The sequence below is a fragment of the Peromyscus eremicus genome, chromosome 14 (assembly GCF_949786415.1).
Source record: "Peromyscus eremicus chromosome 14, PerEre_H2_v1, whole genome shotgun sequence".
Lineage (NCBI taxonomy): Eukaryota > Metazoa > Chordata > Mammalia > Rodentia > Cricetidae > Peromyscus > Peromyscus eremicus.
Window position 1 is genome coordinate 50,969,056 of NC_081430.1, and position 25,221 is coordinate 50,994,276.

Sequence of the window (25,221 nt, forward strand, 5' to 3'; positions counted from 1 at the left end):
AGAGTCACATTCAGAAATACGTTACTGTATTTTGTTGGTTTCTTTTTCGACAAGGTCTTACTAATGTCACTCAGGCTGGCACCGAACCCTAAATTTCCCTGTCTCTATCTCCTGAGTACTGAACACGCATGCCCCACCCTGGCCGGCTTGTTTTTCTTTCATTTTGTTTTCATAACCGACAGGCTCTTGCTGTATTGCCTAGGTAGGACTTCAACTCCTAGACTCAAGCAGCCTCTCGCCTCCTGAGTAGCTGGCTCTATAGGAGCATGCATCAATGTTCAGTTTCTAAGATACAAGCACCTGTTAAATACCAGACTTGTTCCTGAACTCTGGCCTTCATTTTTAGATGATGTTCATCTGTGGAAGAATTGATAGAGCTTTTGGTTCATGTCAGATTATTTAACGCATATAGTAGGTTATCAAAAGGTTATATAAAATGAGTTTTAAACACCAAGTTATACATTTTACTGATTTTTGTATCAATTCCTAATTTATAGGCAGGGTCTGGGAAACACCTTCCTTTAATCTTTTGAATTAGTGTAACACAGACTAATCTATAAATAAAGTGTCAGTCCATTTCTTGGGGCCTTACTATTTTAAGGGAAGTAGTGATAGATTCTCGGAAAAATTATTTTCAACTACTCTCAAGATACCAGTTTCCATGGAAACACTTGGTATGGCAACTGAAAAGAATTCTTATGCACATATTAAAGCCGGTCTCATTAGCAGACAGCAGTTTGACTGCCTTGCTCCAAAAGATCTCCTCATGTTTGATAAGGGATTTTTCATAAGCAATCACGAGGCTGTTTTGTACTAGTTAATACTGATAGCTCAAGTCAGAGTAGACCAAGACAAGTGTTTCCTATAGTCTTGACATTTCAGACCATCTCATGATGCTCTAAGCACAGCCCATCCCTCCACAGCAGTGTCATGGAAAGAGCAGAAACAGGAAGCTCAGAGAACTTAGCTGCTCTCATGGCTTCATCAGTGATGGCTTCAGTGATCCCCAGAGTGTTACTGTCCAATGAGATCAAAGTCATATGACTTTGACTTGACTGATTTCCTTAACGTATTTGACAAGGTTAAATTAGATGTGAGACTAGGAGACATAGTTACAGCACACAATAAAAACTTCAAACTGTTAGGACAGTGAGAAAGAGATATTTTGTGCTTTGGGGGGAAAATAGAGGCCAATAAATATAGATGACAATTTATGAGGCAAATCCAAATCTTTTTGATGAAGTCTATTGGTTTGCATTACTAAGATTGTATTTTTTTTTTATTACTCTTCATGGTTGCCCTTATTTAAAATGGGCTCTTTCTTTGTTGATATTTTGTGTACCTTCCCCTTACAGCTGAAATATCTGCTATATGTCAGAAAAAGGTAAGCGCACACCTTCTGTGTGATGGGGCATGATTCCCTGTGTTCGTGTGTAACCTCATCCATTGACATCTGCCTCATTTCTGCACCATGGGTTCCCACTGTGCACATGTCAGTGTATTTGTGAAGGAGGAGAGGGAGTGCTGTACGCATGTAAGATTGTGACGTCCACATGGTCTCCATGTCCATAGCTGCTTTTGCTCACTGTCATATGCTCAGTGTCTTTGTTCAGCACTCTGAAATGGAAGCACACGTGCAGTTCTGGGGGAGAGTCTAATCACAAAAACTACAGATGATGGTGCAATTCATGTGATTTTATTTTAAAAGGGTGTTTCTTATGTGCTAAAAATCTTTGTTGTTTTGAAACTCGATATATATAGTTTAATATATGTCAAAAATATGCCCAGATCAAGTATATGTAGAAAATATTCATTTAGGTGTAAGTTGAAGGACATGTTTAGCTAAATATTCCTCTGCTAAAACTTCCCTTTGCCATTTTACATAGTTTCTTTAGGTCATTCCATTCCATTTTTCTTTTATTTTTTGGTAGTTGAAAAGGTAACAGGAAGCAGCCTGGTAGTATGATAAAAGCTTTGATTTGTTGGTCAAGGAACCTGGATTCTGGCTCACTCTACTCTCTCCTGCTTATGTGAATTTTGTACCATTCATTTAAACTTTTTGGGAGGTTGATCTTGAATGTGCACCTTTGAAGGCTGTCTTGGTTATTTATTGCTGTGTAACAAACCATCCTGAAATGTAGTGGTTACCAGCACCAATCAGTTATTGCAATCAATTGATTGCAATTTTGTGAATTGGCAGTTTGGCTAACGAACTCCTCTAGGCTCCTTTATGCACTTGCATTAGGTTGTTGTTGGTATGTGGTGGGGGTGGGGTGGAGTAGGGGAGTCACAGAGTGTGAAATGCAGGGAATGACGGTTGGCTGATAACCGATGGTTCATCATCACATATTATATGTGGGACCTTAGCAGGGTTGGCTGAATGGTTGAGATGACAGGTATCAGGGCCTCCCTCTTTCCCTGAGAAGTCTCACCCTCCAGGAGGCTAGGCTGGCCCTGTGCACAGACAGCAATGTTCTGGAAGAGCCAGAAAGGAGGTTGCAAGGCCCCTTTTGACAGAAGCTCAGAAGTCACAAAACATCAATTCTGCTGCATGTCACTGGGTAAAGCAACTCGAAGGTCAGCACAGAATACAGAAGTCTGTGCAACAGATTAACACAGTGTCTTAGTTAGGGTTACTATTGCTATGATGAAACACTATGAACAAAAGCAAACTGGGGAGGAAAGGGTGGCTTACGTTTCTAGATCACTGCTCACCATCGAAGCAAGTCAGCTCAGGAACTCAAACAGGGCAGGAACCTGGAGGCAGGAGCTGATGCAGAGGCCATGGTGGCATGCTGCTTACTGACTTGCTCCTCATGGCTTGTTCAGCCTGCTTTCTTATAGAACCCAGGACCACCAGCAGCGATGGCATCACCCACAATGGACTGGGTCCTCCCCATCAATCACTAATTAAGAAAATGCCCTGCAGGCTTGTCTACAGCCTGATCTTATGGAGGCATGTTCTCAATTGAGGTTCCCTCCTTTCAGATGACTTTAGCTGTGTCAAGTTGACATAAAATTAACCAGGACAATTGACTCTTGTCAACTCGACACACAAATATATCACTATTAAGACATAACCTCTCCTTTCCTGTTCATCCCCAAGATCACAAATTAACATCAACATCACAACATCAAACATTTTATAAACTTAAAATACCCCACAGTCTTTATAAATTAAAACACTTTAAAATTCAGTCTTTTTTAAAACCTCAAATCTCCTTAAAAATCCAGTCTCTCAGCTGTGGGCTCCAGAAAAATAAAAAAATAAGTTAAATACTTTCTTATTTCAAGCGGGAAGATTCAGGGCACAGTCATAACCAGATTAAAGTCAACCCAAAATCCCATTAGTGTAAATAAGGCACTGTCCACTATCCGGGATTCACTCACGATCTTCTGGGCTCCTCCAAAGGGCTTGGGTCACTTCTCTGGCTCTGCCCTCTGCAGCACACACAGCTTGTCTTCTAGGCTCCGGCTGGCTCCACTCCACAGCTGCTTGTGTCCTTGGTGGTCTTCCCGTAGTTCTGGCATCTCCAAAAACTGGGGTCTTCTGCGGCAACTGGGCTGCACTTTTACCAATAGCCTCTCATAGGCCCTCTTCATGGTGCCAAGTCTCAACTTCTGTGCAAGACCCTTTCAGTCCTGGGCCACCAAGGCTGTGTCTACCAATGGCCTCTCCTGTCCTCTCACAGTGCCAAGCTTCAGCTGCTCTCCATGAACTCATTCATGCCATCAAAACCAGTACTATCTAGGTGACTCTTACACTACCAAGTTTGACTGCCAGCACTCAGTACAACCTTGGTGGCCTCTGGAACACAACTTCTGTGTGTCGACTCTCTAGAAACACTTCCCAGAAGATTCCACCTCAATGATGCTGGTCTCTTCTTAATCACTGCCAATTTCTCTGCTCTAGCTGACCAGCATTGAGTATCCCAGCAAAGCAGAGGTTTCACTTTAGTAGTTCTGTCTCCTGTTAATGACAGCTGATTCTTCAGTCCCAGCTAACCAGAACCACAGAATCTTAATTCACAATAACAAATGACCCCAATAGAGTCTTTAAACTTCCCCTAAAACTCAACAAGCGAGGCCTCCATATCCCACAATCCTGGTACCAACTTGTCTTAGTTAGGGTTACTATTGCTATGATGAAATACAATGAGCAAAAGCAAATTGGAGAGGAAAGGGTGGCTTACATTTGCAGATTGCTATTGCCATTGAAGGAAGTCAGGACAGGAACTCAAACAGGGCAGGAACCTGGAGGCAGGAGCTGATGCAGAGGCCATGGAGGGGTGCTGTTTACTGGCTTGCTCCACATATCTTGCTCAGCCTGCATTCTTATAGAACCCAGGGCCACCAGCCCAGGGATGGTACCACCCACACTGGGCTCTCCCACTAATTAAGAAAATGCCTTATAGCCTGATCTTATGGAGGCATTCTCTCAACTGAGGTTCCCTCCTTCTAGATGACTCTAGCTTATGTCCAGTTGATATAAAATTAGCCAGGATAAGCAGATTTAGCAGTTCACTCTTTGCCCTCAGAATCCTGCAAGCCTGAAAGCATCTTCATCTCAGGCTGTCCCTATTCTTCTCAGTCCACCCTGACAGAATCCACGAGAAACGCTGTGTGCTTTTAGGTGTCCGTTATAAACCTCTTTCATTAAACACAAGTTAAAAGTACATCTCTGTGAGATAAACCCTGCTATACCTTGAACTCTCCTCAAAGCTTCTGGGAATAATGCCTTGCAGTCTCAGCACTTTATTATTTAATAGTGAGGATAGTGAAGTATGCCCTTAAAATCTCCAGGTCTTTGTTTGCCTAAAAGAGACTATGATGTAATACACCACATTCTGAGTCTTTTTTTTCTTTTCTCTTTGGTTTTTGAGACATGGTTTCTCTGTGTAGCCCTGACTGACCTGGAACTCACTCTGTAGACCAGGCTGGCCTCAGAGATCTGTCTGCCTTTGCCTCCCAAGTGCTGGGATTGAAGGCATGTGCCACCACCACCCTGCTCATTCTGAGTCCTAACAGATGGCTTTATATCTAACCCTGTAATCATTGTTCCCCTGAGAGCACATTTTCCTGATGCAGCCCTGGATCTGATGTTTACCCAGGAATCTTTTCTTACCTTGAGAATCTTAAACCACTGACTAGGGAGAGTGTCCTAGGTGCAATATTTTCTCTTTAAACTCTAGTTGTAACTAGAATGATTCGTTCTTCTATTCAGATTCTCCTCTCTCTCTCTCTCTCTCTCTCTCTCTCTCTCTCTCTCTCTCTCTCTCTGTATGTGTGTGTGTGTGTGTGTGTGTGTGTGTGTGTGTGTGCGCGCACGCGCGCACGCGTGCACATGTGCGCTTATTTGTGCATGTGCATGCAGAGGCCACAAGTGGACATGAGATGTCTTCCTCCATCACTCCCTACCTTGCGTTTTGAGATAGACTTTCAGTGAATCTGGAGTCTGTGGTTTCAGCTGGACTGGCTGGCCAGCAAGACTCCAATGTCCACTTGTCTCCCTTCCGTCCCCAGATCTCGGTCTTAGCTATGGAAACCATTGCACCCAGCTTTTACATAGCTTCTGGGCATCGGGCTCTTGGAAAGCAAGCACTGAGCTATCACATCAGCCACTCAGTGTGGACTGTCTATCACACCAGCCACTCAGTGTGGACTGTCCATCACACCAGCCACTCAGTGTGGACTGTCCATCACACCAGCCACTCTGTGTGGACCGTCTATCACACCAGCCACTCAGTGTGGACTGTCCATCACACCAGCAACTCAGTGTGGACTGTCCATCACACCAGCCACTCAGTGTGGACTGTCCATCACACCAGCCACTCAGTGTGGACTGTCTATCACACCAGCCACTCTGTGTGGACCATCTATCACACCAGCCACTCAGTGTGGACTGTCTATCACACCAGCAACTCAGTGTGGACTGTCCATCACACCAGCCACTCAGTGTGGACTGTCCATTACACCAGCCACTCTGTGTGGACTGTCCATCACACCAGCCACTCTGTGTGGACTATCTATCACACCAGCCACTCAGTGTGGACTGTCTTTCATGGCAGCACCACACTGCCAGGTGCTCAGTTCTCTTCCAAACTTGCAGTAACTCCACATCAGTGGCAGGTAGGGGCATTAGTGATGGACCTGGATTCTCTGGGTGAAGACTCAAACAGTGTGTGACAGAGATGACTTGTGATGTCTGGGACAATAGTCACAGTGAGTCTTTGGGGGTTCCTTGGAGGGGAAGTACATTTCATGCAAGGAGGAACAGAAATGCTATGATCAGAATGCCATTCTTGGATTTTCCTCTCAATGAGAAGTAGAGCCCATGTTTCCTCCCCTGGATTGGGAACATGTGACTGTCTTCAGGTAGCAGAAGTGACTTTGTGTGATTTAGACTGGGTCACAAAAGGTCACACATCTTACTCCTGGTCCTCTTGAGCGCACACTTCCAGGGTGTCCCTCTAGAATCTTCTGGTGCGCTATGAGAACCCAGGTGCTATGGTTTGAATGCAGTTTGTTCCCTAAGGGCTCATGTGTTGAAAATTTGGTCCCAAGGGTGACAATGTTAAGAGATGGAGCCTAGGGGGAGATCACTCAGCACTAAGACTTTGGAACAGATTGCATAGCTCTTCATAGGTCTTAGTGGGTTCCCACAGAATGGGTTGTTACAGAAGACCAAATCTGACCCCTCTTGGTGTCTGGATTGCTATGTGGTCTCCCCACCCCCTCAAGCACTTCTGCCATTTGGAGACCATCTTTTAAGAGGTCCTCATCAGAGCCCAGTTATTGCCTCTGCCATGCCCTTGAACCTCCATAATATGAAGCTACAACACCTGTTTTCTTTGTAATGGGAGCCATGTGTATTTTGTCATAGCAACATAAAATGAAGGGATACACCAAAGTAAACGGAGAGGACAAGCATAGATGCTCTAGTGAGAAAGCCTAGTTGAGCCTGTCCTTTATTTTCCCCAGCCAACACCAGACACATGGTGAAGAAGGTCTCCCTGGCGCAGCTCTTCTGGTTCCTGGCAGTTCCTGGCAGTCATTGCATTTTAGCCCCTAATATTACAGAGCAGAGCCATCTTGCTCGTGTCCTGTGAGAATCTTTAACTTGGAGAATCCAGGCACATGCCCATATGTCTGAGGGTCTGAGTGGTTTATTATGCAGCAGGATAAAATAGGAAAAGTCAGTTCTGGGGTTGTTTTCAAGTGTTCTGAGGACTATTTATCACTCTCATCGGCTCCTTCCACCCTGTCCCTGATGCCCGCTTCTGGGTTTCCGAGTATTTTCTCCAGCACCTCCTTTCCAAATGAATCTCTCCCTTTGATGTCCCTCTCATACCCCACCAGGTGCAATTAACACAGATGAATTGACTCTTCACCATTCTGCCTGGCTATGTCCTCAGTCACACCCTCAAACTCATTAGGTGCCTTACAGCAGCGGTTATTACAGCGGTTATTACAGGCGTATTACAGCAGCGGTTAACTCTGGCGTTTCTCTGCCACAAATAGAACAAAATAGATCTCCCTTCCTCTTCCTCCTTCCCCCTTCCCGCCCTCCTGCCCTTCCCTCGCTCTTCCTCCCCCTCCTCCCCGCTGTTCTGCTTTCCCTGTCCTTGCCATGCTGGGGATGGAACCCAGGACCTTGCTCATGCCTGGGCAAACACTCTACTATCAGTGACACCTCTAGGTCACCTCTTTTGCAGCTTTCAAAGACGGTTTCTCCCCCCATTGCCTTTTCAGCCTCCTTCAGTTTGCACCATTTAGCTCTTGGCTGCTTTTCTAGACCCCCACCTCCTGCCTGGCTCCAGCCCCAATGCCACCTTCTCAGTGTGTGTTATGGCAGCCTCCCACTTCCGGAGTTAATGTTCATCTTGGCTATGGCCTAGCAAAGCAAAGCATCTTTGTACGATGATTACTTGTTGACAGTCCGCAGTCGCCCGGTAATTTGGCCTGGGATTGACTGGGCGATCCTTCTGGTTTTGCCCGTCCACGTCCACAGAAGCACAGTTAGTGGAAAGCTGGAGGAGGGCTGCTCCCTGCCCTCCTTGTCGTCTTGCTCAGCTGGACTAACTGGGATGGCCAGGATATTAGGTATCTGGACACCCTCCTGAATGTTGTGTGTTGAGGTTCCTGAGGTGACAGTGTTCCAGTGTGGGGAAAAGACTCCACCTATTAATAGATTGAGCTAGAAGGCCTCTGGAGAGCAGAGTCTGGTCTCAGGCTAAGTGTCACTATGTGTCTGGGTTTGACTACAGGAGAGAAATAGGAAAAAGAAGGTGACAATCAGTCCTTGACAATAGTCCATACAGCTAAGCACTTGTCTGACGACTTGGTATTACACAGGTGTTAAGTGGATGTTTACAAGCCCTGTTGTTGCTTTTGCAAGATGGCTCTGAATCCTACAGATTCTGCCCGGTGTAACTGCTGTCCATGTTGTTTATACAGCTGAATGGCTGGAGAGCTCATGAGTGTCTTTTCCTTCCTCTATGTATCTAAATGCATTTGTTATGTTCTGTATGAACCATAGAAAAAAAATCTCATACTGAGCAGAGATAATCATGATAAGTGAATTTTTCTTTCTTGTACGTAGCAGACCAAGAAATCTACAGCAAAAGTCAGAAAACTTAAAAATGATACTAGGATTTAGGGAGCATCTGGGCAGTTGGAAGTAGGCTGGGGAAACAGCTGACCTTAAACTTCAGGACTGTATTATGGCGAACAATGAAATCATATCCACAGCCTATTGTTTATGTAATGTGAAAATCCCAAAGAACATAAAGCTAATTATAATTGTCTCATTTCATTTAGGCTGCTATGAAATGTCATGGATTGGGTATTTACAAACAACATGTAATTATTGGGAAGTTTAAGATCAAAGCATTGGAAAATTTGATGTCTGCTCTTCAAACATGGCACCTTCCTGTGTCATATTTTCATAGCTTGCTTTCCCAAGGCCTCTTTCAAAGGGGCACTAATTCCATTTTTGAAAGTTCTGTGTTCGTGGCTTACCCACCTCTCATAGACTCTACCCCACAATACTATCATGTGGAGGTTAAGATTTTAACATGAGGAATTTGGGGGTGGGGTTTGGAATAATTGTCATAGCGATAGCTTTAAGGGGAGAAAGGCCACTGAGAATGTATGCTGAGAAATACTGCTCTGTTGGCAGAATGATGTTCGTGGGTGAGCAGGGGGACCCTAAACTAATAAGAACTCATGTGCTTACCGAGTGAAACTCAGTGTCCGAAAGAGAAAGGTCATTGAGCAAACATTTCCCAGGGAAACCCAAATGTCTCCTCTCCCCAAACAGGGCACCCACAAAAGACCAAAGTACTATCCTATCAAAATCCAAGGCTTACCTATAGAGATGGGTGAGAGGTCACTTAAAGGAGCATGGGTAGCCCCAAAGCAGCAGCACTACCAGAAAGTGGGTGACCCCCCCCATAGAGGAGTCCCCTCTTCAGTTAGTACTCCACACTCTCTATACTCTAGCATTTTCTGAGACCATGAGGCCACATGAACTAAGGCAGAATTGCCTATAGCTGGCTGGAAGTGCAGGAGGGTGTGGCTAGGATCTCGGGTAAGGGCCTAGTGACTCCCCATGTCCGCTTCTGTGAGGCTCTCAAGCAGTCACAGTTGCTCTGAGGAGGGTAAGGGCTGGTATGCCCCGACAACCACAGTGTTCTACAGTATTGATAAACAGAAAAAGTCAGTGTTGAGTCTAATGCCGAAAAAGAGGAAAACCACAAGGAATTTTAATAGGAGAATCACAAGACATTGCAATTGCTTATTTAAAAAATTAGTAAGAACATATTATAAATAGTTTAAACTCAACGACAATGAACATAGAGCTGCTGTCTTTTGGAAAAACTGCAGCTGTGGAAAGTATAAAGACTTAAACATCCCTGTCTTGTTCTGATGGTTTGTTGGCCTGAGTTTGAAAAAAAAAAAGATTTTTTTCTAACACTAGTGTTCAAAGTCAGTAGTCTTGTACTAAAGAGGTGAAATGGTAGTTCCTACTGACAGGTTGTTGCATCGTTGATGTATTGATGGAGGGTTTGTGCTTGCAGCCTTCCTCCTGATGCCCCTGGGATTTCTGTCAGGAGTGTTTTCCACTCTTCACAAACTCTGAGTTGATAAGGCCCAGGGTATTGCTTGCCCATGGGGTGCTCGTATCAAGCATGCGGGCTTTGTCTGATGGTGGTGTTTGGTGTCAGGGTGCTTCCTGCTCCCTCAGAAGCTCCCCAGACTGCTTCCCAGAGATGTTGCCTCACTCCCCTGCCTCTGGTCAGGCCAGTGCTGACAGCAGGCTCCCGCCCTACCCCACCCCATGCAAAGGCATCTCCTTCGTGCTATGTGGCTTTTCTCCTTCCCATCACTTCCTGTGGAGCCCTCTGCTGGGGTTGCTGTCAGTGGCCAGTTCTGGGACTAGGTCTAGCCGGGCTCTGGTGTGTCCTTGTGGTGTGGTTTGGTGTATTCGTTAAGTCTTCAGAGTGAAGTGGTGGAGTGGAGATGGCCCTGCTGTGGGGCTGTCAGCCCGGCGTAGTCTAACCTCTGTCTGTCCTTGAATGCCAAGGACAGATGAACTGCAGGGGAATCTACTCTGCAAGCGGTAGATAAACTAATTTTTAAAAGGATTATGCTGGAAGCTGAAATTCTTCCTTCCTGATTCTGGGCTGCTAGGGTGTGCTTTCTCTGCATCACGGTTCTAGGTTTTTATTTTTAATTTCTGTTAGAAAATCTTAAACATTAAATTCGAATAATCTAGCTTCCTATCTCAGTTCCATTGCTTTCTAGACCATATCTGCCCTTTCCACTAGAATAAAACACCTCTGAGTGGCTAAACAATACCCTACATTTTTGAAACTCGGTCACTTTCGGTGGCCCCTTGAGGTTCCATTTGCTCCAGGTTTTTATCCGAGTTTGTCTCGGAAGCCGGCTTTAATTGGCTCGACTTTCTCTGCTTCCAGAACTGCAGCTCCCATGTCAGAAGGGCAGTCGTCACCTGCTTTTCCGCAGGGTGCTGTGGTCGTCACGGAAACAGGCCTGTTCGGTACTGCAAAAGATGCCACTCCAATCACCACAATAACGAGGTGGGGGCCACTGCAGAGACTCACCTCTACCAGACCTCTCCACCCCCCATCAACACACGGGAGTGTGGGGCGGAGGAGCTGGTCTGCGCCGTGGAGGCAGTGATCAGGTAACCTCGTGGGGCTTTGAGGTTCTGCTTGCTCACACCAGAGATGGGCAAATTCACTCCAGTTCTCATGCTCTCTGCTGCCTTGCCATGATGATGTTTTAATAAAATTTATGAATTCAATAAATATTTTGATTGGATGACAATTATGTGCAAGGCCTTGTGCTAGGTACTTGGGAGACACAAGTGCCCTTCAGTTACCTAAGCGGGAACTAGAGAAACCGAAATTGTGGTAGGCTCTGGTGAGTGCAGGGGAGCAGTGGGCCAGGGAGGTATCAGGGCAGTGAAGTGGAGGCTCCCATCAACATGAGGGGTTGAGCCCGGGCAGTATGAGCCAGGAGGAGGACTGCCCAGACCAGATGCGCCACTCTTCCTGCCTGTTAGGAAGAAGGTGCAGGAGAGCCAGGTGGCGAGGTGCTGGGGGCGACTTCCAGGCTGAGGGATTCAGATGGCACTGGGTTCCAGGCTGCTGATGGGCTCTGTGAGATGAGGAAAAAGCAGCATTCCACACCACAACATCTAGATCTGCCCTCTTTTCAGATACTATCCAAATGCCCCCCCCCCCCTTTTTGAGGCAGGGTTTCTCTGTGTAGCTTTGCACCTGTCCTGGAACTCACTCTGTAGCCCAGGCTGGCCTCGAACTCACAGAGATCCGCCTGCCTCTGCCTCCCGAGTGCTGGGATTAAAGGCGTGCGCCACCACTGCCCGGCTTCCAAATGCCCATTTTAAGAAGACTATGTCTTTTCTATTCCTTATACCAGTGGCAAACACAGAATAGAATTACAATGATACTAAACAGCATTACAGAAAACAAAGATCAAGATGCAGCTGTACAGTTTCGTACATTACCTAGTTGTTGTCAATACATGCTTTCTTTATATGATCGTAGTTACAGCGAACCTATGGTTCTTTTTGAGCCAACATTCAGTCTGCTCTTTTCATGTTGTGCTGAAGTTTGTATTTATCACATAGTCCATATGTAAAATCCACGGAGTGGGCTGGGAAGATGGCTGGATGGGTAAGAGCATTTGCTATGCATGCATGTGGACCTGAGTCTGAATCCCAGCAACCAAGTAAAAGGCTGGGCCTGGCCACATATGCCTGTACCTGCAGCACTGGGGAGCAGAGACAGGCAGATTCTGAAGGTGTGCTGGCCTGTCAGTCTATCCATGGTGAGCGTCCAGTTCAGCAGGATACCCTCTAACTAGAATAAAGCAGAGAGTGGTGGAGGAAGACACCCAGTGTCCTTCTCTGGCCTTTGCAGGTGCATATACTATATACTATACAGGTGTACATACTCATATCCCCAAGTGAGTGTATACACCATAACACACACACACACACACACACACACACACACACACACACATACACACAGAGACAGAGAGAGAGTTATAATTTATTTTTCTCTGCCATCATATATTTAGATGACTTTTTTATATTTTATAAACAACTCTGATATATTGTGGCACAGGGCTCTTCCTACACAGTCTCAGATGTGGGTTAGCTGGTCAAAGGTTTAGATGTTTTCATAATATGTTACCAAATTGCTTTTGAAAGCATGAGTATCAGTTTACACCACCAACAATGTGTATGAAGTCACTTGTTTTTGCTGATCCCTTGCCAACATTAGTTAGTATTATATTACTTTTTTATCTGCTACTTGCTTAGTAGTAAGCTCAGAGAGGAACCTCTGCCTCACTTCCACAGCCTTGAACACTAGTTGCTGACTTTTCTTCCATCTGGGGGCAAATGACCAGTCTCGCCTTTCAGGGGCGGTCGGGAGCCCGAAGAAAGAGGCATTACATCAACCTCCATGTGACCAATTGGAAGAAGGCGTCTCTTGGCTTGTCTTTGGGATGGGGAATATAGAATAGTAAGAAAACGACACTAGGGTTTCTGGATAAATAACACGGACTTAGAGGAGGGTGGTCACAATACCGGAGTGCTCACATGGCAATTGCTCCGGAGAGGCTGGAATCTGGGATGTGCTTTTCCTCTGTCTTACTTGAACTCACCCTTCTTGGGCAGTTTGTTGAAAGAAGCGGAGTTCCATGCGGAGCAGAGAGAACACGAGTTGAACCGGCGGCGGCAGCTGGGCCTCTCCTCCTCCCACCACTCCCTGGACAACGCAGATTTTGATAACAAGGACGATGATAAGCATGACCAGAGGCTGCTCAGTCAATTCGGAATATGGTTCTTAGTAAGAACAAGACACCAACCACTCTTTGCTTTCCTCTTTCTCATTCTGTGTTGTATCTGATGAGGAAAGTCTCCCGTTCTTTTGAAAGGAGACAATAGTGAAGAATTAACCTTTTGAACGGAGTGGTATATCCCCCTGAGGGGTGGGGTGCAGGGAGTAGTAATTCTCAGCTCTGTTAGATTCACCCAAGAATGCTTTTGGAAAGTCACTACGTGCAGATTCATCTCCAGAGTCCTGGGAACTTTTCTTTTTAATTATAAAGAAATTTATTTTACAACCAAATTTTGGTACACATATAATTTTATCATTTATTAAAGATGAAAGAAGCTATATAATAATGAGACAGATAGGCCTGTTAGTTTTTATGCAAACAACTAAATTTTGGGCGAATATTTTATACTTCAGAATGCAGAACATCTTTGAGGTTTTCAGAGTGGATCAATATTTTAGTTTTATGATCGTCAGTGCTCACCGAATTTGTCTTTACCAAACAAGTAGGCAGCGAGACCACAGTGCTGAGGCCTTGGCCGACTGAAGTGCACCTCCCTCCCGAGACACAATGGGAGAGTTGCTAGCGCAGACTGGGCAGTATGGTTCAGCATGTGGCACAGATGATTTATATCTCGTCGTTTATGCGCACAAGGAGTTTTTGTGTGTATTTAAGGGAGGGTCTATGTATACCAGAGGAATCATAGTCAGGCTGTTGTAGAGTGAGGCAGCCATGACCCTCATTCAATGGAGACCAAACATGGCAAAGACCCAGCTGAATGAGTCCGTTCTGCGGAGATGCCAGCTTTTCCCCCTTGCTTGCTAGAGTCAACAATTATGTCTCCATAGCGATCGCTCTCTTCAATCTTGCACAGTTTTGAAGAACAAAACAAAACAAAAAAAGACTACCAAACTGAGAATTAATTGTTGATTCTACATGTCTTTCTTCCAAAGACTTATTATATAGGGGCGCAGTGGCTCCTTTTGTTGAAAACTCTTAGAAGGCAGGGGCAATGCTTTAATGAACTAACTAATTAATTAATTTTGTCTTCTTGGACTCTGCCAAGTGCTCAATAAAATATTGTTTCTAATGAGTAGATTAAAAAAAAATGACTTATAATATGGTAAATTGAGAGAGGCACTAGGGTATCAGAATTACTACTGATGCAAGGTTTTTTTTAACCTGAATCTGATCTTTTGAGAACTGAAATATTTATGGATGTTTTTTCATTGAAGATATTAGTGAAATATCACTTCATGGACTTAATCTTTTGGAATTTTTTTCTAGTTCAGGTTACATAATAGAGTTACACTAGGAAAGCAATGCTTATTGGATGCTTAGGGGATGTTACTGTGGTAATCAATGCATGCCTCTAGAAAGGATCCAAGTTCTGGACAGGTGATAATCATTTGTAACATTCTGATTTTGAATCATCTGGACCCCACCCTCCTTTTTTAAAAAAATTTGTCTTTAAATATACTTGTAATAAGTTTGTAAAGCTGGATTGGTGGAGCCTGACTGAGGTCTGTTCTGCCCACCCCAGGTAAGCCTCTGCACACCCAGTGAGAACACACCCACGGAGAGCCTGGCCCGGCTGGTGGCCATGGTATTTCAGTGGTTTCATTCCACGGCATACATGATGGACGATGAAGTTGGAAGTTTAGTGGAAAAACTAAAGCCTCAATTTGTTACCAAGTGGCTGAAGACAGTATGTGACATCCGCTTCGATGTCATGGTCATGTGCCTTCTTCCCAAACCCATGGAGTTCGCCAGGGTAAGTGGAGGTCATTCATCTGGACTTTGCTGTGGGGAGAACTTGGGGGGAAAATGCCACCTTTGACCATCCTGCTCTCTGTGTCAACAGCCAAAGATGGTTAGTTTACCTGGGTGTGGTGGCATGTACCTGTTATCCTAGAATTTAGGAGACTGAGGCAGAAGGATTGCTTTGAGGCCCATGATGGTTTGGGCTACACAGTGAGGACCAGGCTAGTCAGGACTACAGGGTGGTTCGTTTTCTCAAAAATCCAAGCCAAATCTACACAAACAAACGACAAGAATGGTTAGTGTAATACCCACATCTTTGGTGATGTGCCATTTTGGCACTGTTTTGGGATGGGGAAGAATGGCATGATGGGATAATGAGGTGTCTCTAATAACTTATATGTTCATTGTTGGTGTCGCTTGTTTTTAATAAGAAAGAAATAATAACAGTTTCTATGGGATTTGGGGGCTGAGTTCTTTCCTTTGCAACCAAAGAGGAGAATTTCTGCAGCTTCATGTGTACTTCTCGATGACAGAATGGAAATGCCTCTGAGATAACTCTTTACTAAAAGCAATGGATCTTCACCTGGGCCTGCACATGCCCAGTGGGTCACTGAAAGCAGGCAAAGCGTGGCATCTCTAGCCTCATTTTCTGTATGCCCTCTTTGGGTCAGATGCCTACTTGCTCAGCTGTGCCTGTAGGCATAACAATTATTTAGCCCTCTGGGAGGGTAAAGACGCTAAGATAAAAGCAACTCAAAGGGATTTTCAATTTTCAAAATTGGTCAACCACCAATTTTTAAGGTGCCCTGTTTTCAGACCTCTGTGATGGTTCCTTGAAGTCTTCAGTAATTACTGCACACCTTCCAGGAAGAGTTGAGCTTTGCAAGGGATCATCCTGTGAAGAGACAGATTACCACCCCTCAATCAGGACAGACATCCCACGGGAAACAGATCACCCCCGCTTCCAGCACCACAGGTCCGTTAGATACATGACCTGTGAGCTAATGGAAATAGCTGCCTCCTGATTGCCTCTCTCCTTCCCTCTCTTTTGGGGCAAATTTCTCAACAGGAATAATACTCTGTGTGAGCAGAACTGAGATAATGGCCAACCAGACCACAGTTTGTTTGACTGAGACTGCTCCACTGTGTAGACTTCACTTCCTCTTTCCTCACGTCACTTCCAACTTTGCCAGGATTCCGGAAGTCAGGCTTCACCCTCTTTGTCTTCCCTGTGTGGTCATCCTGGATATCAAACTCCTTTTTGGTCTTCAATCATTCCTTTGATTTCTGGGATGAGTGGACAGATCTGATTTGTTGGGAATCCTCCTCCACCCCAGCTGCCCTAAATCAGCTTCTCATCTAAGACTCTAGTAACAATGGAAGTCTACTCTGTGACTTTTAAAAACACCAAAAATGGTTCCTAGAACTGCTGAAGGCCCTCCCGCTCCTTGTGTTGGAGGACAGGTTTCTCTGTGTCTCTCCTCTTGCTACCTTAGTGGATCACTAGTTGCAGATGCTCAGCTTGGGAAGACCCCATATTTTTTCATTACAATATAATTTGTGCCTAACCAAGAAAAGTGGAGGCCCGGAATCAGTTTTTGGCAGCAATACGTGATTTTATTTCCAAAGTATTTTCTAGGTTTTATTTTTATTTTTAATATTTTGTTTTCTTTCAAAAATACCTTGTGATAATCTTCAGTTTAAAACTGTGCTGAAATGAGACATTTGAGGATAAATCAGAATACAGACCATCTGCAGGAATAGCTTGGATTCCACCATCCAGATGGCTGAGCAGTTATGGGATAGGATACGCTCCGCTCATCTTTGCTGCCACCTACTGACTCATTTGTAAAATTGCATTTTTACGTGATGGACAATTTCCAGTTGTTGGATTTCCTTGTGTTGGTATGCTCCCGTTATTTCTCTTCTAGGAGGCTGGTTTGATGTGATTCTGGGAGATAAGAAGATATGTTGTCAGTAAAACTTTTCCTCTTCCAAAGTGGGCCCTACAAGGGAACCAATAGTGAGTTAATTAGAAGAGAAGGCTCATGGATGAGCATAATGAGGGATGACGAATTATTGCCTGAACTGTTAGAGATTTAAGATTTCCATACCAAACTCAACATGGCTCTGGCTTTTTGAAGCTAAACACAAGAAGTGACTTCCCTCAGAGTGGCTGAATTGTCAGGACACTCTCTTTGGAGGGGGTAAATGGATGTGCGTTTTCAAAATCCTCTGCTTTAGGCAGAGAGCTTTAGTCAGAATGTACACGATTAGAAGCCCATAAAGGGGGACAGAGATAGAGTTAGCCCGAGGAAACAAATCCACAAGCAGATATCTGTGCTTGGATAGATCATGGACCTTGTTTCTGAGGGCGAGAAGCCAGGAATGGCGGTCTCTAGACAGTAGCAAAATGAGGATGTTAGCGTTACAGTGATGCTTGTTTCCTGTAAGCAACGTGAAAGTTGTGGGTATTTGGTGCATTTCCCGAGGGACTTGAACTTCTGTGGATAAATCTTTTGAAGCTTGAGTCATCCAGCGTCAGCTTGTAGGCCCTGGGGCAAGACTACCCAATACTTAAAAAAAAAAAATCTTTCCTTTATTTGTTTATTGTGTGGTGGGGGGAGGGTTGTACAAGCAAAGGTATGTTGTGGAAGTCCAAAGACAACCTGTTGCAGTCCATTCTCTCCTTCTTTTTCTCTGTTGGTCTGAGAGGTGGAGCTTAGCCTTGGGCATGGCAGCAAGCACCTTTACCTGCTGAGCCATCTTGTTGACCCAAGAATACCCGATCTTAATAAGAATATGGTCAACTGGATTTAGTTCTCTGTAGATGCTGGGCCAGGAGGGTGAGAGGGAATTTAAAAACAGACTATGGAGATGGCTAAGGGGTGGAATGCTTGCCATGAGGACCTGAGTTCAAAGCACTGGAACTCACATTAAAAGTCACATGTGGCCATGTAGGCCACCTGCGACTTGGTTTTCTCAAGACAGGATTTTTCCATGTAGCCCTGGCTTTTCTGGAACTTGCTCTGTAGACCAGGCTGGCCTCAAACTCAGAGATCTGCCAGTCTCTGCCTCCCAGGTGCTAGAATTAAAGGCGTGCACCACCACCACCCAGCTAGACCTTAGACCTATTTAAAAAAAAGACTGTGGCAGATCTTGAAGAGTAGAGAGAAATAGCATTCTGGACCACACTGTTGTCCATGAAGGAAAATCTGCAGTACTGAGTGTGGCAGGAGGAAGTGTGTCTCTCTGCAGACAGGAGAAACTGCACGTTGACCCAGCTTTAGAAAGGGTGACTTTTCACTGTTGGTCATCACAGTAGGAGTAGAACTTTGGAATCACAACTCACATGGGCTCTGGAAGTCCACAGCAAAATAGTTCAAATTCAGTCCGTGATCAATATCTATATCTACCTGTAACTGTGTTGTTTTTTTTTTCTTTGCTGTGGAGTTTAGCATGAAGTCCTCAAAAGAAGAAACACAAATGGCCAGTAAACACTTTAAAAAGTGCTCAACAGCCCCAGCCATTATGGAAATGCAGATTCAAACCTTTTTAGATTCAGTCTTTCTGGGCATGGTAGTCTATGCCTTTAATCCCAGCAGCTAGGAGGCAGAGGCAGGTGAATCTTTGTGGTTTACAGAATGAGTTCCATGACAGCCAAGACTACACAGAGAAACTCTGTCTTGAAAAAAAAAATCCAGTCTCACCCCAGTCAGAACAGTCATCATCAGGAATATAAGTGGCAACAAATGCTGACATGGATGTGGAGAAAGGGGAACACTCATACATTGTTGGTGGGAGTGGAAGTCCATGCGGCCTCTTTGGAAATTTGTCTTGATTGGAAATAGAATTACCATATGATACAGCTGTACCACTGCTGGGCATTTCCCCAGAGCACTTAATATCCTCCTGCAGAGACTCCCAAATTCACTGATGGATTTTTTAAAAAATTTTTTTATTTTTGTTTTTTTTTTTTGAGACAGGGCTCACTGATGGATCTTAATGATGGCTTGAAGATTCCCACAGATCTCATCCTGAAGACCCTTGGCCTGGGACTCGTAATAGGCCTATTCTCTTCTAAGAAGTCCTTGAATATAACTGTAAGGAGTATGTTTTGTTCTTTTGCCTTTGTAGGTTGGCGGATATTGGGATAAGTCCTGTAGCACAGTGACTCAGTTAAAGGAAGGTCTCAACAGGATTCTCTGCCTGATCCCTTACAATGTGATCAGCCAGTCTGTGTGGGAGTGCATTATGCCAGAATGGCTGGAAGCCATCCGAACAGAGGTCCCTGATAACCAGTTAAAGGAATTCAGGGAAGTATTAAGGTGGGTAAGTAGTTTAATGAAGTCACTAATTGTAGCAATATCTAACACTCACAGAGCATGTACTGAATACTGGGCACTCTGCTGACTGTCTTATGTAATCTTTATAACTAACCATCCTGTGGAGTGATGTGAAGTGCTCAGATAAAATGTTGCCAGAAACTGAGCTAAGATGGGCTTGTTCTCATGGAGCAGTAAATGTCTATCATTCCCTTTGTTTATTTCCAGATACAGTTGCTGGGATATGTTGGGAAAGTATGAAGGGAAATGTCTTTAGATGCTGGGGCAGTTTCTTCTACTAAGCCCCACATGGGGATGAACACTAATGTAATGTTGTCACAACCATACAATCGTTTCTATTTAATGATGGAAACGTGCTTCTTAAAGTAGTGAAACATGTGAATGCCCGATGAGAATACAAGGTAATTAATCTACAGGCCTTAGCTCTCCGAGGTTATAGTTAGGAATACTTCCGTGGCATCAGTGGTCTTTGGTGTGTGCCTATCGGTCACTTACCTTTGTTGCTCTGCTTTCCAGCAAAATGTTTGACATAGAACTGTGTCCTCTGCCATTTTCAATGGAAGAGATGTTTGGCTTTATTAGCTGCCGGTTTACAGGATACCCTTCCACCGTGCAGGAACAAGCACTGCTCTGGCTTCATGTAAGTGAACGACACCACCATTTGGAGTGGTCTTCTGGCCACCGAGCTTTTGATGCCTAGGGGAAGGGGGAAGAGCTTTTGCAGAGACTCCAAATCTTTGTGTTTATGAAAGTGTGCTGTGGGCTGGTGTCATGTGTGTGGAGATAAGTGGCTGAATTTCAGACACATGTAGCTGTAGCTGTAGTGAATAAATGTACTCGGTAATATTACCAAACTCATAGGGCCTTTTAGGCCTTGTGTTTGGCTACGTGTCCGGGATACAGAGAAATTGCCTTTTCCTGGAAAGATTGAGAAGTACTCACGGAGAGAATGGTTTGTGCTGTCCCATCAGTCTGGGATGATTTCCTCTTCTGTCTCCATCAAAGAGCACAAACTTAATCTTTTAAAAGCCTGCCTCACAAATTACCTCCTCTCAAGTTTTCTGTAGCTCTCAGTCTGCTCAGATCCTATTCCTTCCTGTAGCATCTGACAGGCTCTCTTTGTGAATTCTCTAATAGGGTTTTTTTTTTTTGTTTTTGTTTTTGTTTTTTTGTTTTTTTGTTTTTTTTTTTTGATTTGGTTTTCCTTCTACTTACAAACCCCTCAAGTTCAGGGACCACATCTTATTTTGAAATTTATGGCCTAGCCAAGCCTTTCCTCCTAGCATTTGGATATGTATTTTATTTAATGAACACTCAGTTTAAAAAAAATAAAAATTGTGAAATTGAATACCGCCCTATGAAGTTTAAGCAGTTTCACAAAATGAGGGCAGATCCATAGTTTAACTATGATTACAGATACTTTTTTTTTTTAAGTTTGCTTTTGTGGTGCTGGGGATCGAACTCAGGGCCTTCTGCATTGCTCTGAAGGTATATGCTGCAATTGAAGAGAATGGATAAGATGGGGCTCAAAACTAACTCACGACAATTAGCTGTGGGAACACTTGCTGATCTCTTGTAGTATACAGTTGGATAAAGACTGGGTTAGAAACAGACTTTTTCTCATTCTTTCTTCCTTCAGGCTGACAGTGGGTAGAATGGTACCAGTCATTAAATTCAGTGGAAGTGGTGATTGTTCCCAGAAAACCATGAGGGGAGGTCTAAGAGGAGAAGAGGATGGGTTTTTTCTGTATGAAGAAAGGAGACATGGACCTCCAGAAAGTTCATTGCAGAACGAGGTGTAGATGAGGTGTAGATGAGGTGTAGATGAAGGGCATATAGCCCCAAAAGGATGCGAGCTTGCACCAGAAAGCAAGCCAGCATGCGGTGTTCAGTTGGAGTGGGAGTGGGCCAGGGCGAGGGCTGCAATGATGCCAGCCGAGGGAAAAGGTTCCATAGAGCATGTTAGAGAGCACACAGCATCCAGGGATGCAGTGGAAAGAACACAGCAGCTCACTGGACAGTGGGAGGGGAAAATGGAAATTCCGAAGATGACTGACGTCCTTGGTGTGAAAACGTAAAAATGACCGTGCTCATACGCGTGTGCTGACTGTCCTTCCGTTCAGTAGTTTACATAGAGAAAATGTTAGTTTTCTGAGTTTGAAAATTTACTTTTTTGGGATTGTGTGTGTGTGATTTTTTCCCTCAGGTGTTATCGGAGTTAGATATCACAGTTCCACTTCAACTCTTGATAAGTATGTTTTCTGATGGTGTTAATTCTGTCAAAGAATTGGCAAATCAAAGAAAATCAAGAGCCAATGACCTGTCAGGGAACGCCGCAGCACGAAGGGTAATTATTGCCATGACTGTTCTTGTCCTACTTGTTAAGGCGTGGGGAACCCTTGCCAGCTATTCTGGCCTCCAAAGTAGCATCACTAGAAACCTCTTTGGGAAGATTGTATCACGTTCCATTCCATTAATCTTTTAATTACATTAAATAAGAAAACATTTGTTAAAGACAGACTTGATAGAGCCTTTAATCAGTAAGTTACTGTTTTCATTTCTTTTTAATTTAATTTTACCTTCTCTTACCATTGAGAGATCAAGAGAGTAATTTTTTTCTACTTATATTCTTCCTCTGGGGTTAGGGCATTTTCCTGGTAAATAGAAATTCTTTTCTAGTTACTGGTAGATCAGTATTTCACTTTGATGGAAGAATTGGGGTGTCTTTTTTTGTTTGTTTTGTGTTTGGGGAAGACAGGGTGAATTGGTGGAGACTTTAAGTGATACTGTGTTGTAAATCAGCTGAGGCCTTTTTATTTCATCTTTGTGGGTGAGAAAGTGCTTAAGCATGGTTAGTGTGCTTTATAACATGTCCATGGAGGACCTGAAGGAGTTTCTGTAAGTGAGGGATGTTCTCAGACCATGAGCAGTTCCTGAGAGGTGAATGATTTCAACTCTCTGCATGACAAGCTGCTTCCCAGAATGCTCCCAAAGCCATTCCACTGACACTGGGATCAGAAACCCTAATGAGGTTATGGGATCATAGGTTATACTCAGTGCTTTTTTGAAAAGGATCATTGCTTACCTGTTTGGTAGGAACCGGTGGCCCACCTTGTTTTCTTCCTTTGGCATCTCAAAGGTTGTAGGGCAAGCTCAGGTGGCACGGCCCTGCATTCTGTGTAGTGTTAACACTGAACAACATCACGGAGTTGTAAGACCCCATCATCCTCATTTTTATAGTTGCTAAACCTTAGATCCAGTGAAGTGACACTATAAACACACATTCTGATTCATAAGGGGTGATTGTGTTTACCTGGAACCGAATAATGTTTGCTGTGCTTCCTGATTGCTAGAACGGTCCTTACGGGATTAAATAGGAGTTGAGCATGACATGTTGGACAGGACTCCACCGCAGAATTTATCACCCTTGGTAAAAAGGGGAGGTTCTAGTGGGGATTCTGCTGGTGGAGTTATGAGAACGGTCAAAGGTACAACGAGGATGATGAAGCACCCACCAGTCAGTGCTAGCTCAGACAGAAGCCGCTGTACCTGCAGGGCTGAAGGATAAGGAACTCCGGCAGCCACCCTGGAGCTGGAACTCCACTAGGTGACTGACTAAGGTCACCACAGAATGATGACCGCAGATGCACCACAGAGCAAGCAGAAGTGGCAAGAAATATCCCTTCCACTTGCCTCTGCAGCCCTGTTCTTCCGGTGCCTACCATTGGCTGAACCCACCTGGACACCAGGCAGCAGAGGAGCCAGACGAGACACAGTAGAGAGCAGAGTAGAAAAGTGAGGACCTCAACAGGGGCTTGGGTGGGCACATGGGAAACATCCAGTGCAGCAGGTCCATTGTATCTCTTCTCATGAGTTTGATCATTATAATCTGGGGCCATTCTAAAGTCTTTCTGATCTAGAAGTCTACATTTATAATTCTAAAAATTATCTTAACTATTTTACCTTTATAATTTCTCATTTTCAACATGTTTTCCATATTTAGTAGTTTATTCTGGCAGCATTTGATGGGACGAAAATGATGGCAGACGCCTTCATTCCTCAGGGTTCCAGTTCATTTCCAGACAGCTAATATGAAAACATGGATGTTTTCCTTCCTTGTTTACACATTTTATGGGGAGGTACACATGATTTTGGGAAGCCATTATGAGAGCAGGAGACACCTTCTCTAGGGTCCTCACACAGCATGCAGAGCCTTTGGAGTCTCCTGAGGTCATTTGCATTTGCTGCTGTTTTTTCTTCCAGGTGAGTGTCGCCTCTGATCCTGGTCGGCGAGGTCAGCACAATATGTTGAGTCCGTTTCATAGTCCTTTCCAGAGTCCATTCCGGAGTCCCATGCGTAGTCCATTTCGTAGCCCTTTCAAGAATTTTGGACACCCAGGAGGAAGGACTATTGATTTTGACTGTGAAGATGATGACATGAATCTTAATTGTTTCATCCTGATGTTTGATCTTCTCCTAAAGCAGGTAGTGGAGCATGAGATCCCTTGAGGTTGGGCATAAGAGGACCCTGTCCTAGTGATTCCGTCTATCGGGTGGGCCTCTTTGCTCTCATTGACGCGGGGCAACATCAAGTAAGATGTTTTCAGACTCCGTGGGAGTCTCCTCAGGAGTCTAAAAGTGACTTATGTGACTATCTGCACCATCGTTGGCATGTGAAAATGGATCAGAATCTTAGAAACACTGTTTTGGTTGAATAAGTTGGCTGAAAAAACTGGATACTGCTATTGTTGGGAAAATCACGGCAGACTTTTGTAGTGATGGGGATAATTTAGGTATGTTTTATAAACTGATTTCTGAAGGGAATTTTAAAGTTGAAAAGACTCTGATGAGAAAGACATTTCCTTGTAATTTAAAAATCTGAAATTATTTTGGATTTGCAGAAAATTATAATAGTCCAAAGAACCCTCAACACCCTGCTCTCAAATTTTTCAGATGTTGTTGACCCTGTTTTCTTAATTAATTGTTGTGTCCACACTTCAGAGTGTATTCAAAATCAGAAAGGATTACTGTCTAACTTACGGAAAATTATACTTCAGAATTAATATAACTGTCATATCTATAGCAAAACAGAAAATTAACTCAGCCGAATTTAAAACTCTATCTATCTATCTATCTATCTATCTATCTATCTATCTATCTATCTATCTATCTATCTCTCTCTCTCTCATCTATCTACCTATCATCTATCTATCTACCTATTATTTATTTATTGATTGATTGATTGATTTATTGTGTGGGGTTACCTGCATGAGTGTTTAAGAAGATATATCTTTTTAAACTCATTACATACCTTTTCAAACTCATTACTTTGTGTGATTTCACACATGTGAAAAATGTCATTTCTCACTTCCTGTCTAGAGTTTGGTTTCTAAGTACTGCTCTCCAAGGAAAGGAACCAGGGTTCCTTAGACAAATGACTAGTTCCAGAGTTGAGACAAGGAAGAGTCTGGAAAAATCTCACACTAACAGAAATTAAGGAGCTATTTTAGAGAATGTGGAAGGCTCAGTGGCAGAGCTGGGTACCTCCAAAAGCAAGACCTTGGGTTTGAGTCCCGATACCACAAACAAGAAAGAAAGAGAATGGTGTGGACGTGTTAAAAGGAAATAGAGCCAGTTTGAAGACATTTGCACTAACCAAACATGGAGTAGCTTGAGCAGCAGAATAACTAATCAGAGCAGCAGATTATGT

At 44.0% G+C, this 25,221-nt stretch overlaps 1 protein-coding gene across 2 annotated transcripts in view; it reads left to right on the forward strand.

Moving 5' to 3' along the window:
- Unc79 (unc-79 homolog, NALCN channel complex subunit) overlaps nt 1-25,221 on the forward strand; it is a 192,915-nt gene that overhangs the window by 50,960 nt on the left and 116,734 nt on the right. For both annotated transcript variants that reach the window (XM_059279488.1, XM_059279489.1), the window contains exons 9-16: nt 1,356-1,384; nt 10,983-11,212; nt 13,241-13,412; nt 14,945-15,175; nt 19,303-19,493; nt 20,028-20,151; nt 21,718-21,858; nt 23,775-23,996. In XM_059279488.1, coding sequence (XP_059135471.1) covers nt 1,356-1,384; nt 10,983-11,212; nt 13,241-13,412; nt 14,945-15,175; nt 19,303-19,493; nt 20,028-20,151; nt 21,718-21,858; nt 23,775-23,996 — 1,340 coding nt within the window. The remainder of the gene's footprint in view (nt 1-1,355; nt 1,385-10,982; nt 11,213-13,240; nt 13,413-14,944; nt 15,176-19,302; nt 19,494-20,027; nt 20,152-21,717; nt 21,859-23,774; nt 23,997-25,221) is intronic.